Here is a 13,464-nt window from a genome sequence, read left to right on the forward strand (position 1 = left end):
CTTATATACTTCATCCAAAGTAACCCCACTATGTACCCTAGCAAGCGTCTTCCCCAACAAGTCAGCTTTTCCTTCATCAGTTAGACATTTTTTGACCCATAACCAAAACTGGAATTCGAGTTGACTTGTTTCTTCCAGTCATCTTTTTCAACATAGACCATACATCCCCCAGCTCAGTACCCCTGCCTATTATAGAGCAGAACAGTCTCCATGCATTTCTCTTGACAGACTGAATGACTGACAGTTCAGTCTTCCATTGGAAATCAAGTAGATTCTCAGGAGTCATATTCCTACGCAACACTCTGTAAGCCCTATTTCTTTCTCCAATAGCCACAGTGCACTCTTCAGTCCACCAAGGAACCACCTTCCCTTTCTCACCCACTTCACTCAATGGTACATATAAATTCGCAGCACTCAAAATCAGAGAGGTCGCAGAGACCGCACATACATCAACCAGCCTCTCTAAAGACAACTGTCCAACAGACTTTACGCAATGATCACCAAACTTTTCCCAGTCTGCTTCATGAAAGCCCCATCTTCATGAATGGTACTCTATCTGGAATAGTATTATCATAGTTCATGGTATACCAAATTGGGAAATGATCACTTCCAACAGTAGAATCATTCATTATATTCCATTCACACATACAGTTGAAGTCGAATGTTTACATACACCTTAGCTAAATACATATCAACTCATATCAACGAATTTTTTTACAATTCCTGACATTTAATCCTAGTAAAGATTCCCTGTCTTAGGTCAGTTAGGATCTTCACTTTATTTTAAGAATGTGAAATGTCAGAATAATAGTAGAGAGAATGATTTATTTCAGCTTTTATTTCTTTCATCACATTCCCAGTGGGTCAGAAGTTTACATACATTCAATTAGTATTTGGTAGCATTGCCTTTAAATAGTTTAACTTGGGTCAGTCTTCCACAAGCTTCCCACAATAAGTTGAGTGAATTTTGGCCCATTCCTCCTGATAGAGCTAGTGTAACTGAGTCAGGTTTGTAGGCCTCCTTACTCACACACACTTTTTCAGTTCTGCCCACACATTTTCTATAGGATTGAGGTCAGGGCTTTGTGATGGCCACTCCAATACCTTGACTTTGTTGTCCCTAAGCCATTTTGCCACAGCTTTGGAAGTATGCTTGTGGTCATTTGGAAGACTCATTTGTGACCAAGCTTAAACTTCCTGACTGTTGTCTTGATATATCCACATAATTTTCCTTCCTCATGATTCCATCTATTTTGTGAAGTGCACCAGTCCCTCCTGCAGCAAAGCACCCCCACAACATGATGCTGCCACCCCCGTGCATCACGGTTCGGCTTGCAAGCCTCCCCTTTTTCCTCCAAAAATAACGATGGTCATTATGGCCAAACAGTTCTATTTTTGTTTCATCAGACCAGAGGACATTTCTCCAAAAAGTACACTCTTTGTCCCCATCTGCAGTTACAAACCTGAGCAGTATGACGGCTACGTGGTCGCATGGTGTTTATGCTTGCGTACTATTGTTTCTACAGATGAATGTGGTACCTTCAGGCGTTTGGAAATTTCTCCCAAGGTTTTCTGACGTCTTGGCTGATTTCTTTTGATTTTCCCATGATGTCAAGCAAAGAGGCACTGAGTTTGAAGGTAGGCCTTGAAATACATCCACAGGTACACCTCCAATGGATTCAAATGATGTCAATTAGCCTATCAGAAGCTTCTACAACCATGACATAATTTTCTGGAATTTTCCAAGCTGTTCAAAGGCACAGTCAACTTAGTGTATGTAAACTTCTGACACACTGGAATTGTGATACAGTGAATTATAAGTTAAATAATCTGTCTGTAAACAATTGTTGGAAAAATGACTTGTGTCATGCATAAATTAGATGTCCTAACCGACTTGCCAAAACTATAGTTTGTTAACAAGAAATTTGTGGAGTGGTTGAAAAACAAGTTTTAAGGACTCCAACCTAAGTGTATTTAAGTCTCCGCACCATATCTCTAGAGTCCAATTCTTCTGAAATTTCATCAAACATCGCAACAGAGACTTTACGACAAGGGTTGTAAAAATGTTGTAACTTAATATTACTACCTGCACTGTAGATTTCCAGCATCACATATTAATATTCAGATGGAATATTTGATCTATCACTTATTCCATGAGTAACCCCATTATTTTCATCATTCTGCCTAATAGTTCCATCAATCTGCCTTGCAGCCTCTGCATAAGAGACATTATGAGTGATTTTATATCTTTGGACCTCTCTAGCCTCTTTCTGCACCTGGCATCCACCAAATGTTGCTGTGTCCCCCCCATAATTACAGCAGTTAACTTTTTGGGGGTACTTTTACCCCTTTTTCTCCCAAATTTTGCGATATCCAATTGGTAGTTACAATCTTGTCCCATCGCTGCAACTCCCCTACGGACTCGGGAGATGCGAAGGTCGAGAGCCATGCGTCCTCCGAAACACAACCCTGCCAAGCCGCACTGCTTCTTGACACACTGTTCACTTAATCCCGAAGCCAGCCGCACCAATGTGTCGTAGGAAACACCGTCCAGTTGGCGACCGAAGTCACCTTGCAGGCACCCGGCCCACCACAAGGAGTCGCTAGAGTGTGATGGGACGAGGAAATCCCGGCAGGCCAAACCCTCCCCTTACCCGGACGACGCTGGGACAATTGTGCGCCGCCTCATGGGTCTCCCAGTCACGGCCGGCTGTGACACTGCCTGGGATCGAACCTGTGTCTGTAGTGATGCCTCAAACACTGCGATGCAGTGCCTTACACTGCTGCGCCACTCAGGAGGCCCACAACAGTTAACCTTGACAGTTAACCACATTCACCATAATCATGTTCCCCTCCACACTTGACACATCTTTTCCTTCCTTTGCACAGAACCGCTACATGTCCCATTCTGTGGCATTTAATGAAGGTGGGACAAGCTCTCTAACATTGAAAGCAAGGAAGCCCATCTGTACTTTCTTAGGTAAAACCTTCTCAAACATTAATAGTACTGACAGGCTTTCACTTCTCTGCCACTCTTTTTTACTGTACAGCCTAATGGCTTCAACCACTATGCCCTCCCCTACATTTTATTTTATATAATCTATGGACATAGATAGTGGAATGCCAGAAATGAACCTCAGCTTAGCCAACGCTCCAGGAACATGACATGTGATTTTCTTCCCATTTTTCTTCCCATTTTCTTCCCATCAAAATCTTCCCTTGCTGAACATGGTCAGCACAGAATATTAACAGTCTACAATTACCAATGGACCGGGCTAATGTGATTTCACCTATCTCTTTCTTAACGGCATTGGTTAATTGAATAAGGTGTAGATGAGACCCCGTGGTCACATCAAATACAATTGCAACTTTCCACTCTGACACATCGTTACTTTTGTTTTTCACTACCTTCACCCTCTTCATGTTCTCAACACTAGAAGTGCCACTGCTGTCAGCAGCGCTTATAGCAGGGTCATTTATTTTCCTTCTCACCAGACCATCCAGGTCCATGACTTTCATCATCCCACCGATACCATTAGAACTATCATCCATGTCGACCACAGTCCAGCACAGCTGTTGCTAAAACCTCTTCCCCCAATATAGAACGATGGATTCTATTTCGCTTCCTAGTTTGAATTCGAACCCTCGAATGCATCTTCCCCCACCTCGAACTCCTGTGGGCGTGGTCGAGGGGAATTCCTTCTTATGACGTGAATATTGACTCTGAGTATTGTTCAAATAAAATCAAATTGAATTTGTTACATGGGCCGTATACAAGAGGTGTAGACCTTACAGTGAAATGCCTACTTACAAGCACTTCCTTAATGATGCAGAGATAAATGAAAGGGAACATTTGCTGTAAGTAGCAGAAGAAGTATTGTTGTCCGTTAGTTTAATCCAATTAGGGTAGGGATGGTAGGGTATGGGAAAAAGTATAGAAAAAAAAAATGTATATATACTGTATATATTTTTTTTTAATGAGAAATAAAACACAAAAGAATGAAGCTACTGTATATACAATGAGTACCACTGCCATTGCTGCACTGTGAAAAATCATTCAGGACAGGGAGGGGACATTTTGGCAGGTATTCCCAAACCGTGTCAATCACACTTTCAATTCCTATCCAGATTCCTTTAACTTCATGAATCATCTTGTCGTGTCACTCAGTCATCTTTCCCAGAGATCAACCCATCAGTCCAGTGAGCTTAATGTGATGCATCACTTTTTTCTGGCAACATAAAGTGTTCTTTGCCAGGGGCACAGCAATTGAGATAAAATATCTTTGTGCAGCAAATTCCAGTGGATTTTAAGATTTGCTTGACCTCAGACTGTATTCTTTCTATCAGACTGGTCTCCCTTTCATCCATGGAGGTCGTGTACACAGTTCATTCCAGGCTTGACTGGACGGTGGGACTGGGACCCTCAAAAAGGACATGGCAATGAGCCTGAAAATGCCATTGATTACCTGTCACAGACTCCCAAGTTTGTCCAGTAATGGGATCAATGAAAGCAGCCTCCTGGTCTGGAATGACAACAGGGTGATGAGCTGCAGTAATGTCTCTGGGGAAATGGTTTTGTGATGAAAGAGGGGTATGGATTTCTAAGGTTAAAGGTTATAATTCAGTTATTGTAATATCATAGTTTTACACAGTACTAGTACTACACAAATGAACATGTGCTGTAATATAACCTAATCTTGGAACCCGGAAGCAAATCTCTGGAGAACAAGGAGATGACAGAGAGAATGGTGAAAGTAGCAGCATCAAGGAGAAAGCGTGGCAAACTATTCAGCAGATGGGAGGGGAGAAAGGACAGATGGTAAGGAAGGGAGAGAGTGTGTGTTGTGTGGTGCCATCTAGATAGCAGTATGGATGGACACATTTGAACATAGATTATCTCATTGCAATGTGCTTGTTGACATTAAATGTAGTGACAGGGATGTCACTATGTAATCATACGGAAGTTATTTTGCCCCCAAAGCCTATATTGAATTGTGAGATTTGGCTAAGTGCAATCTTAGGAAAAAAAGGTTCCAAAAGTGTTCTGGGAGAACCTTTTTTGGTTTCAGGCAGAACCCTTTTTGGTTCAAGGTAGAACCCTCTGTGGAAAGGGTTCTTCATGGGACTCAATATGTTTTTTTCAAAGGGTTCCCCTACTGGGACAGCCGAAGAACCCTTTTTAGTTCTAGATAGCATATTTTCTTCTATGAGTGTATTGATTCATTGATTGAGAGGTGGTGTGTTTATTCCTTACCCTTTACAGCAACCATGTCTTTCCCTGTTGAAACAATAAGTCTTTTTTGGGGATGTCTCTCAGCTAAGGAGTTATGACTAGTTGAATCTGTCTGTAAACTTGTCAAGGTAACCATGTTTGTTGTTCTTCATTCACATTCCTTCCTCGCCATTCAAATGATTTCATGCACCCACTCACTAGCCACCGACATATCACTGTGCCACCATGGCTATTGATCTCAATTTGAATGTAGTTTTAAATAAGAAACTGGAGACATAATCAATGTATCCAATAGTATTATAGATCATATAGACTGAATGAGGCAATTCATGCATTTCAAGAAATAAATAAATAATTTAAATGTGCAAATATGTGTAGTTCAGATGGAAGTGGTTCCCAAGCACATTGATTTCCCCCCTTCTTCTTCTTTGATGTATCAACATTCCTTTTTACTCTGAAATATGGATCTGGTATGTGGAAAATTCAATTAGAGTAGGATCAAAATTCCACCTCCTTGAGATTGCCATATATTTTTGTTGTTGTTGCAGAAACAAGGTCTTTCTCCTCCTAAGCCCTTTTCTCTCAGGGGCGGTTACAGCTCATCTCATAGTGTTTAATTTAGCAGATTTATTTTGTTCAAAACAATAAATATGTAATAAAATGCCACGCAGTATACACAACACCCTTGTGTAATTACATATGTATTATGCTATTACTGTTGTGTAGTTACTGGGTTAAACAAGAATATTACAGAAATGTTTATTTTAAATGTATAAGCAAATATTGGTCAACCTTAATGTGTACTAATTAAATGTTTTTAATTAATTGGAAAATTGTTACATCTGTTTAAAACCTTAGTTTATAATCAATCTTTAGCATCCGCCTTTATAGTTGTGCGTGTGTGTGCGTGCGTGTGTGTGTGTGCGTGCGTGTGTGCGTGCGTGTGTGTGTGTGTGTGAGAGAGAGGAGCGAGAGAATCGCATGAGCGTGTGTGCCTTTCCCCTGTCACGAGGTAAACGGAATTGGAAGCAGAATTGGAAAATATGACATGCTGAACAAGACCCAGTGACATCAAGGACTATGCATTTATCCGCTATTAAATTATTAAGACAGTGCATAATTTGCCATAACTGTGATCTATTGAATTTATGATAAGTATCACTCGTTATTTTCGCGCGGCTTGCTCATTCCATCTTGAGAGTCGGCACATCGTAGTGGTTCCATTGGGTTCAACTTTAACATCTGGCTCAATTTCTGTACGAATAATTGCTTGCAATTAGGCTACGTCCTGCATTCCAGGTGAGTCTCCTCGCTGATGAAAAGTCGTTTTGTGATGAGAAAGATATGAGAGTTCCTGTCTGTGTCTCCGCTGATCTCATACAGCGTAAGTAGCCTAGCCTAGATATCATGTAGAGTTTATCTCAGTGGGGATACCCCTTAAACATTTCTGCACACGAGCAAGGGATTTTAGAACGGTGGTTGAGAAGGAGACGCTCTTTTGAACAACGCTAAATGTTTAGTGTTAGACAGTGGGAATGATTATTCAACAGAGGCATGTTAGGCCTATGTGTCAATTAATTCTAATTGCAGTCTCCCTAGTTAACATGGTGTAAATGTTAAATGTGATGTATGTTTTTTATACGCTCATTCAAATGAGTTATTTCCAGTAATACTGTATCTAGGTATTTATTCTCTGTGTTTATTGTGTGTTAATTTGAATATATTCCCATAGAAATAGGCCTACACCTAGAACAAGATACGCAAAATCAACAGCTGATCCATTATGGCACCATTATGTATTGTCTTCCCGGGTGTGTAGGTGTACATGCAGCTATGAGGAATAGAGACTACATTTTTCAATGTCTACTCATCTGCCTCACACTGACGCTCCTCTTGCAAACGAGGTAAGTCCTTGAATAATCTTTTTTTGATCAATTATGTTTTGCCACATTACACAGGAAGACTGAAAGTATACAACTATATCTGGGTTTTGGAATTGAATTATTTTAGTTTTGTACACTACAATAACCGAATGTAGGGATACTATGTTTTAGTAGCCTAACCTATGAATAGCCTATATATTTAGCATGGTGAACATCAATCAGGCTTTGTCGACGTGGGGGGCTTTGTGAGATTAATGAAGTGGGTGATTTTCTGATTATGTTCCTGTGGGTGGCGATAGAGTACAGTCACTACTCTCAGTCTGAAAAAGCAGCGCTCACTTAAGATGCCATTGAGCGTGAGTCACTAATATGTAAATAGCACTTGATTTCAATGCTCAAGGAATGACATTCCATGAGATCACTCAGTTATCTCAATTGTACCTATGTAACTACTATAGGAATGCATACGTTTGTTGTTGGGACACTTTGTAAAGTGGGACCTTGTACTGTATGGCCAAAGTACAGTATCTGTAGTGTATAGCCTATACAGTGTAACACAGCTTATTTTAGTAAGGTAGTGTAATTCTCAAATTGACCAGGAAGTCTCATGGTTCCAGCATTTGTGGCACATTGCACTTATGTCACTGTAGCAAGAGCCCTCATGAATATAGCTTGTAGACTGATATTAGTATACAATCAATCAAGGATGCAATATGTCAGTCAATTGATTAACCAAGTAATTATCCACATCAATCACATGCAATGAGAGCACATTTAATGAATGTATGCCTCTTCCGATTATTGGATTCATGAATATACAGCTCTGATGACATTTGCATATTCAATTGTGTTCAGATGGCACACAAATGTTCAGCACAGAACTGGGTCATCTGGGAGGGTGCTTGGGAAAGGGGGAGTGTGTGTGTGTGTGTGTGTGTGTGTGTTCTTTTACCTTTAACTCCTCTTTCATTCCCTCTGGAATAACTATGCAAAGGCCTCATCAATCTGGCTTGTCTGTCTCCCAGGCCAGTGATTACTGATCCTACAACAGATGCCTTCAAGAACAATATCACTCTCTTCACACGGATCCTTGACAGACTTCTAGATGGCTATGATAATCGTCTTCGACCCGGCCTTGGGGGTAAGGAATATCTCTTGGCTTCATTAACTATGACAAAACAAGCTCAGGGCCTGTATTCATAAAGGGTCTCAGAGTAGGAGTGCTGATCTATGATAAGTTTATCATTTTAGATCATAATTCATAACATTACATGGACAGGGGAGACCTGATCCTAGATCAGCACTCCTACTCTGAAACACTATGAATACGGTTCCAGTTTGTGAACAAACATTTTAGAAAGACATGGCATAAATTCACATCACAGATTGTGATGACTTTAACTTTGTTGGCTTCATTTTATTCATTATCCAGTCAGGTTTAGTGGCAGTATTCCTCACAGTATTTCCGTCAGCATGCAGAAGAAATAGTGCCAGCTATGCATCTACTTGTCTTGTAATGTGTGAAATAGTGTGATCATAAATCATGTAGTGGGCTGTGTGCCTAGCATACATTTGTGTGGAGAAGCAAAACGCAGTTCAGACAATGTTTCCCCCATGACAACAAAGTGATTGTCATAAAAATAAGCTAATATTTTCTCATTACATTTAATGGTGCTGCACATTAACATATTGGTCATCAGTGGGCTTGTTATCCCAAATCCTCAGTACAAATCTGTGTCCTAAATGGTATCCTTTTCTCTACACAATGCCCTACTTTTGACCCGAGCCCTATAGGCCCTAGTCATAAGTAGTGCTCTATAAAGGGAAGATTACTATTTGATTACCCTCCTGCCTGTTTGTTGAAAGTAGTGTAGTCTAGGCAGCAGGAGGCTTTTCAACAACGTTTCCCCAGAGGAAACAGCATCGACACTCAGCTGCCCTTCACCATCATACATAGAAGGGTCCCCTTAACAATTTATTAGGAAACTGCCCTGTCCTGTTACAGCTGCTTTCAATCCACACGATTAAGATGTTGTTTGGCTTCTTTTCAGATGGGCTATTTGCTGCGCTAGCCCATTGGCCACCTGGGAAAACCCGCTCTGTGTGGTGGCATGACGGTCTAGTTAGGGATCTACACTAGACACAGACATGCTTTATAAAGGACAGATCAGTGCAGTCCACTCCATCAATCTGTGGTTACGATTATGCCTGGAAATAGAAGAATGAATGGCCGTTGATTTAACAGTATATCAGCTCCATATTGTTTTGTCAGTTCTGTTCTCCTATGTGAAGGGGGGCAATCACCTGCCCATCCTTTTTGCTCTAGTATGTCTTAACCCTTGTTGCTTTCGGTCCTCCTCCTCAGTAAACGTTGACCTGTGCACTTTGACAGTGGACCCCGACCCAGCACACAGCTACTGTATCACCAATATCAGACATCATAATCAAGCTAGTGTCAACTGAGATACTAGTAGCCTGATACCATGCTACTGTCAACAGAGATAGAGTACTAGTAATATGATACCATGCTAGTGTCAACAGTGAGGGCTTGTAATTTCATCGTGAGACCAGCCGAGACCAGCGGAGCAAAAAACTCATAATTATCAGCTTCCATCTAGTCAGTGCATTAAACCACTTCACCAGGCCAAATGTATACAGTCCTTTATTGAAAAATGTATATCTTAACAGCCTTTATATCTATTAGAGCCATGTTTGCGCAGTGGCGAACTACAGGCCTTCAGTGTGTGACAGGTTCGTGATTCTGAAAGGACAGCAACCGTAATACCAGCGTGTAGGAGGGTGCACTTTTTCTCAAACACAAAGAGCCAGTGGTGTAGTGGAGGGTATACACAGGCATAAACCGTATACCCACATTTTTTTCAGTGGGCATTGTTTATACTCGCTTCTTAATACCTATTGATGGGTATCAAAGTAGTGTAGTGGAGCTATACGATGTACAGTTAAAGTCAGAAGTTTACATACACTTAGGTTGGAGTCATTAAAACTAATTTTTCAACCACTACATACATTTCTTGATAACAAACTATAGTTTTGGCAAGTCGGTTAGGACATCTACTTTGTGCATGACACAAGTAATTTTTCCAACAATTGTTAACAGACAGATTATTTAACTTATAATTCACTGTATCACAATTCCAGTGGGTCAGAAGTTTACATACACTAAGTTGACTGTGCCTTTAAACAGCTTGGAAAATTCCAGAAAATTATGTCATGGCTGTAGAAGCTTCTGATTTGAGTCAATTGGAGGTGTACCTGTGGATGTATTTCAAGGACTACCTTCAAACTCAGTGACTCTTTGCTTGACATCATGGGAAAATCAAAAGAAATCAGCCAAGACCTCAGAAAAAAAATTGTGGACCTCCACAAGTCTGGATCATTCTTGGGAGCAATTTCCAAATGCCTGAAGGTACCAAGTTCATCTGTACAAACAATAGTACGCAAGTATAAACACCATGGGAACACGCAGCCGTCATACCGCTCAGGAAGGAGACGCGTTCTGTCTCCTGAACATACTTTGGTGCGAAATGTGCAAATCAATCCCAGAACAACAGCAAAGGTCCTTGTGAAGATGCTGGAGGAAACAGGTACAAAACTATTTATATCCACAGTAAAACGAGTCCTATATCGACATAACCTGAAAAGTCGCTCAGCAAGGAAGAAGCCACTGCTCCAAAACCGCCATAAAAAAGCCAGGCTACGGTTTGCAACTGCACATGGGGACAAAGATCGTACTTTTTGGAGAAATGTCCTCTGGTCTGATGAAACAAAAATATAACTGTTTGGCCATAATGACCATCATTATGTTTGGAGGAAAAAGGGGGATGCTTGCAAGCCGAAGAACACCATTCCAACTGTGAAGCACGGAGGTGACAGCATCATGTTGTGGGGGTGCTTTGCTGCAGGAGGGACTGGTGCACTTCACAAAATAGATGGCATCATGAGGGAGGAAAATTGTGGATATATTGAAGCAACATCTCAAGACATCAGTCAGGAAGTTAAAGCTTGGTCACAAATGGGTCTTCCAAATGGACAATGACCCCAAGCATACTTCCAAAGTTGTGGCAAAATGGCTTAAGGACAACAAAGTCAAGGTATTGGAGTGGCCATCACAAACCCCTGACCTCAATTTGTGTGCAGAACTGAAAAAGCGTGTGCGAGCAAGGAGGCCTACAAACCTGGCTCAGTTACACCAGCTCTGTCAGGAGGAATGAGTCAAAATTCACCCAATTTATTGTGGGAAGCTTGTGGAAGGCTACCCGAAACGTTTGACCCAAGTTAAACAATTTAAAGGCAATGCTGCCAAATACTAATTGAGTGTTTGTAAACTTCTGACCCACTGGGAATGTGATGAAAGAAATAAAAGCTGAAATAAATCATTCTCTCTACTATTATTCTGACATTTCACATTCTTAAAATAAAGTGGTGATCCTAACGGACCTAAAACAGGGAATTTTTACTAGGATAAAATGTCAGGAATTGTGAAAAACTGAGTTTAAATGTATTTGGCTAAGGTGTATGTAAACTTCCGACTTCAACTGTATCATATACAGTGAGGGAAAAAAGTATTTGATCCCCTGCAGATTTTGTACGTTTGCCCACTGACAAAGATATTATCAGTCTATAATTTTAATGGTAGGTTTATTTGAACAGTGAGAGACAGAATAACAACAAAAATATCCAGAAAAATGCATGTCAAAAATGTTATAAATTGATTTGCATTTTAATGAGGGAAATAAGTATTTGACCCCTTCTCAATCAAAAAGATTTCTGGCTCCCAGGTGTCTTTCATACAGGTAACGAACGGAGATTAGGAGCACACTCTTAAAGGGAGTGCTCCTAATCTCAGTTTCTTACCTGTATAAAAGATACCTGTCCACAGAAGCAATCAATCAATCAGATTCCAAACTCTCCACCATGGCCAAGACCAAAGAGCTCTCCAAGGATGTCAGGGACAAGATTGTAGACCTACACAAGGCTGGAATGGGCTACAAGACCATCGCCAAGCGCTTGGTGAGAAGGTGACAACAGTTTCTGTGATTATTCGCAAATGGAAGAAACACAAAAGACCTGTCAATCTCCCTCAGCCTGGGGCTCCATGCAAGATCTCACCTCGTGAAGTTGCAATGATCATGAGAACGGTGAGGAATCAGCCCAGAACTACACAGGAGGATCTTGTCAATGATCTCAAGGCAGCTGGGACCATAGTCATCAAGAAAACAATTGGTAACACACTATGCCGTGAAGGACTGAAATCCTGCAGCGCCCGCAAGGTCCCCCTGCTCAAGAAAGCACATATACATGCCCGTCTGAAGTTTGCCAATGAACATCTGAATGATTCAGAGGACAACTGGGTGAACGTGTTATGGTCAGATGAGACCAAAATGGAGTTCTTTGGCATCAACCCAACTTGCCGTGTTTGGAGGAGGAGGAATGCTGCCTATGACCCCAAGAAACCATCCCCACCGTCAAACATGGAGGTGGAAACATTATGCTTTGGGGGTGTTTTTCTGCTAAAGGGACAGGACAACTTCACCGCATCAAAGGGACGATGGACGGGGCCATGTACCGTCAAATCTTGGGTGAAAACCTCCTTCCCTCAGCCAGGGTATTGGAAATGGGTCGTGGATGGGTATTCCAGCATGACAATGACCCAAAACACACGGCCAAGGCAACAAAGGAGTGGCTCAAGAAGAAGCACATTAAGGTCCTGGAGTGGCCTAGCCAGTATCCAGACCATAATCCCATAGAAAATCTGTGGAGGGAGCTGAAGGTTCAAGTTGCCAAACGTCAGCCTCAAAACCTTAATGACTTGAAGAAGATCTGCAAAGAGGAGTGGGACAAAATCCCTCCTGAGATGTGTGCAAACCTGGTGGCCAACTACAAGAAACGTCTGACCTCTGTGATTGCCAACAAGGGTTTTGCCACCAAGTACTAAGTCATGTTTTGCAGAGGGGTCAAATACTTATTTCCCTCATTAAAATGCAAATCATTTCATAACATTTTTGACATGCGTTTTTCTGGATTCTTTTGTTGATATTCTGTCTCTCACTGTTCAAATAAACCTACCATTAAAATTATAGACTGATCATTTCTTTGTCAGTGGGCAAACGTACAAAATCAGCAGGGGATCAAATACTTTTTTCCCTCACTGTATGTTGTGCGAGAAATCATGGCCAAAGTAGCCTATACAATCGCAAAGCACGTGAAATATATTTACATGCACACAGCTTAGTTTCAACGGAATATAATCAGCAGGCAGCAAGAGCGTGCAGCTCTCAACTGGTTTTGGCATGGAGGAGCTCACAGAATGACGTCGGTAGCCGGTAG

At 41.3% G+C, this 13,464-nt stretch overlaps 1 protein-coding gene across 1 annotated transcript in view; it reads left to right on the top strand.

The window, feature by feature from the left end:
* The first annotated feature begins 6,190 nt into the window (after positions 1 to 6,190).
* LOC139574422 (gamma-aminobutyric acid receptor subunit alpha-2-like) overlaps positions 6,191 to 13,464 on the top strand; it is a 56,513-nt gene continuing 49,239 nt past the window's right edge. Inside the window, exons 1-3 of the mRNA XM_071398972.1 lie at positions 6,191 to 6,532; positions 7,053 to 7,137; positions 8,142 to 8,257. Of these exons, the coding sequence (XP_071255073.1) occupies positions 7,067 to 7,137; positions 8,142 to 8,257 (187 nt within the window). The 5' untranslated portion in view covers positions 6,191 to 6,532; positions 7,053 to 7,066. The remainder of the gene's footprint in view (positions 6,533 to 7,052; positions 7,138 to 8,141; positions 8,258 to 13,464) is intronic.

The sequence above is a fragment of the Salvelinus alpinus genome, chromosome 4, assembly GCF_045679555.1.
Source record: "Salvelinus alpinus chromosome 4, SLU_Salpinus.1, whole genome shotgun sequence".
NCBI classification, from domain to species: domain Eukaryota; kingdom Metazoa; phylum Chordata; class Actinopteri; order Salmoniformes; family Salmonidae; genus Salvelinus; species Salvelinus alpinus.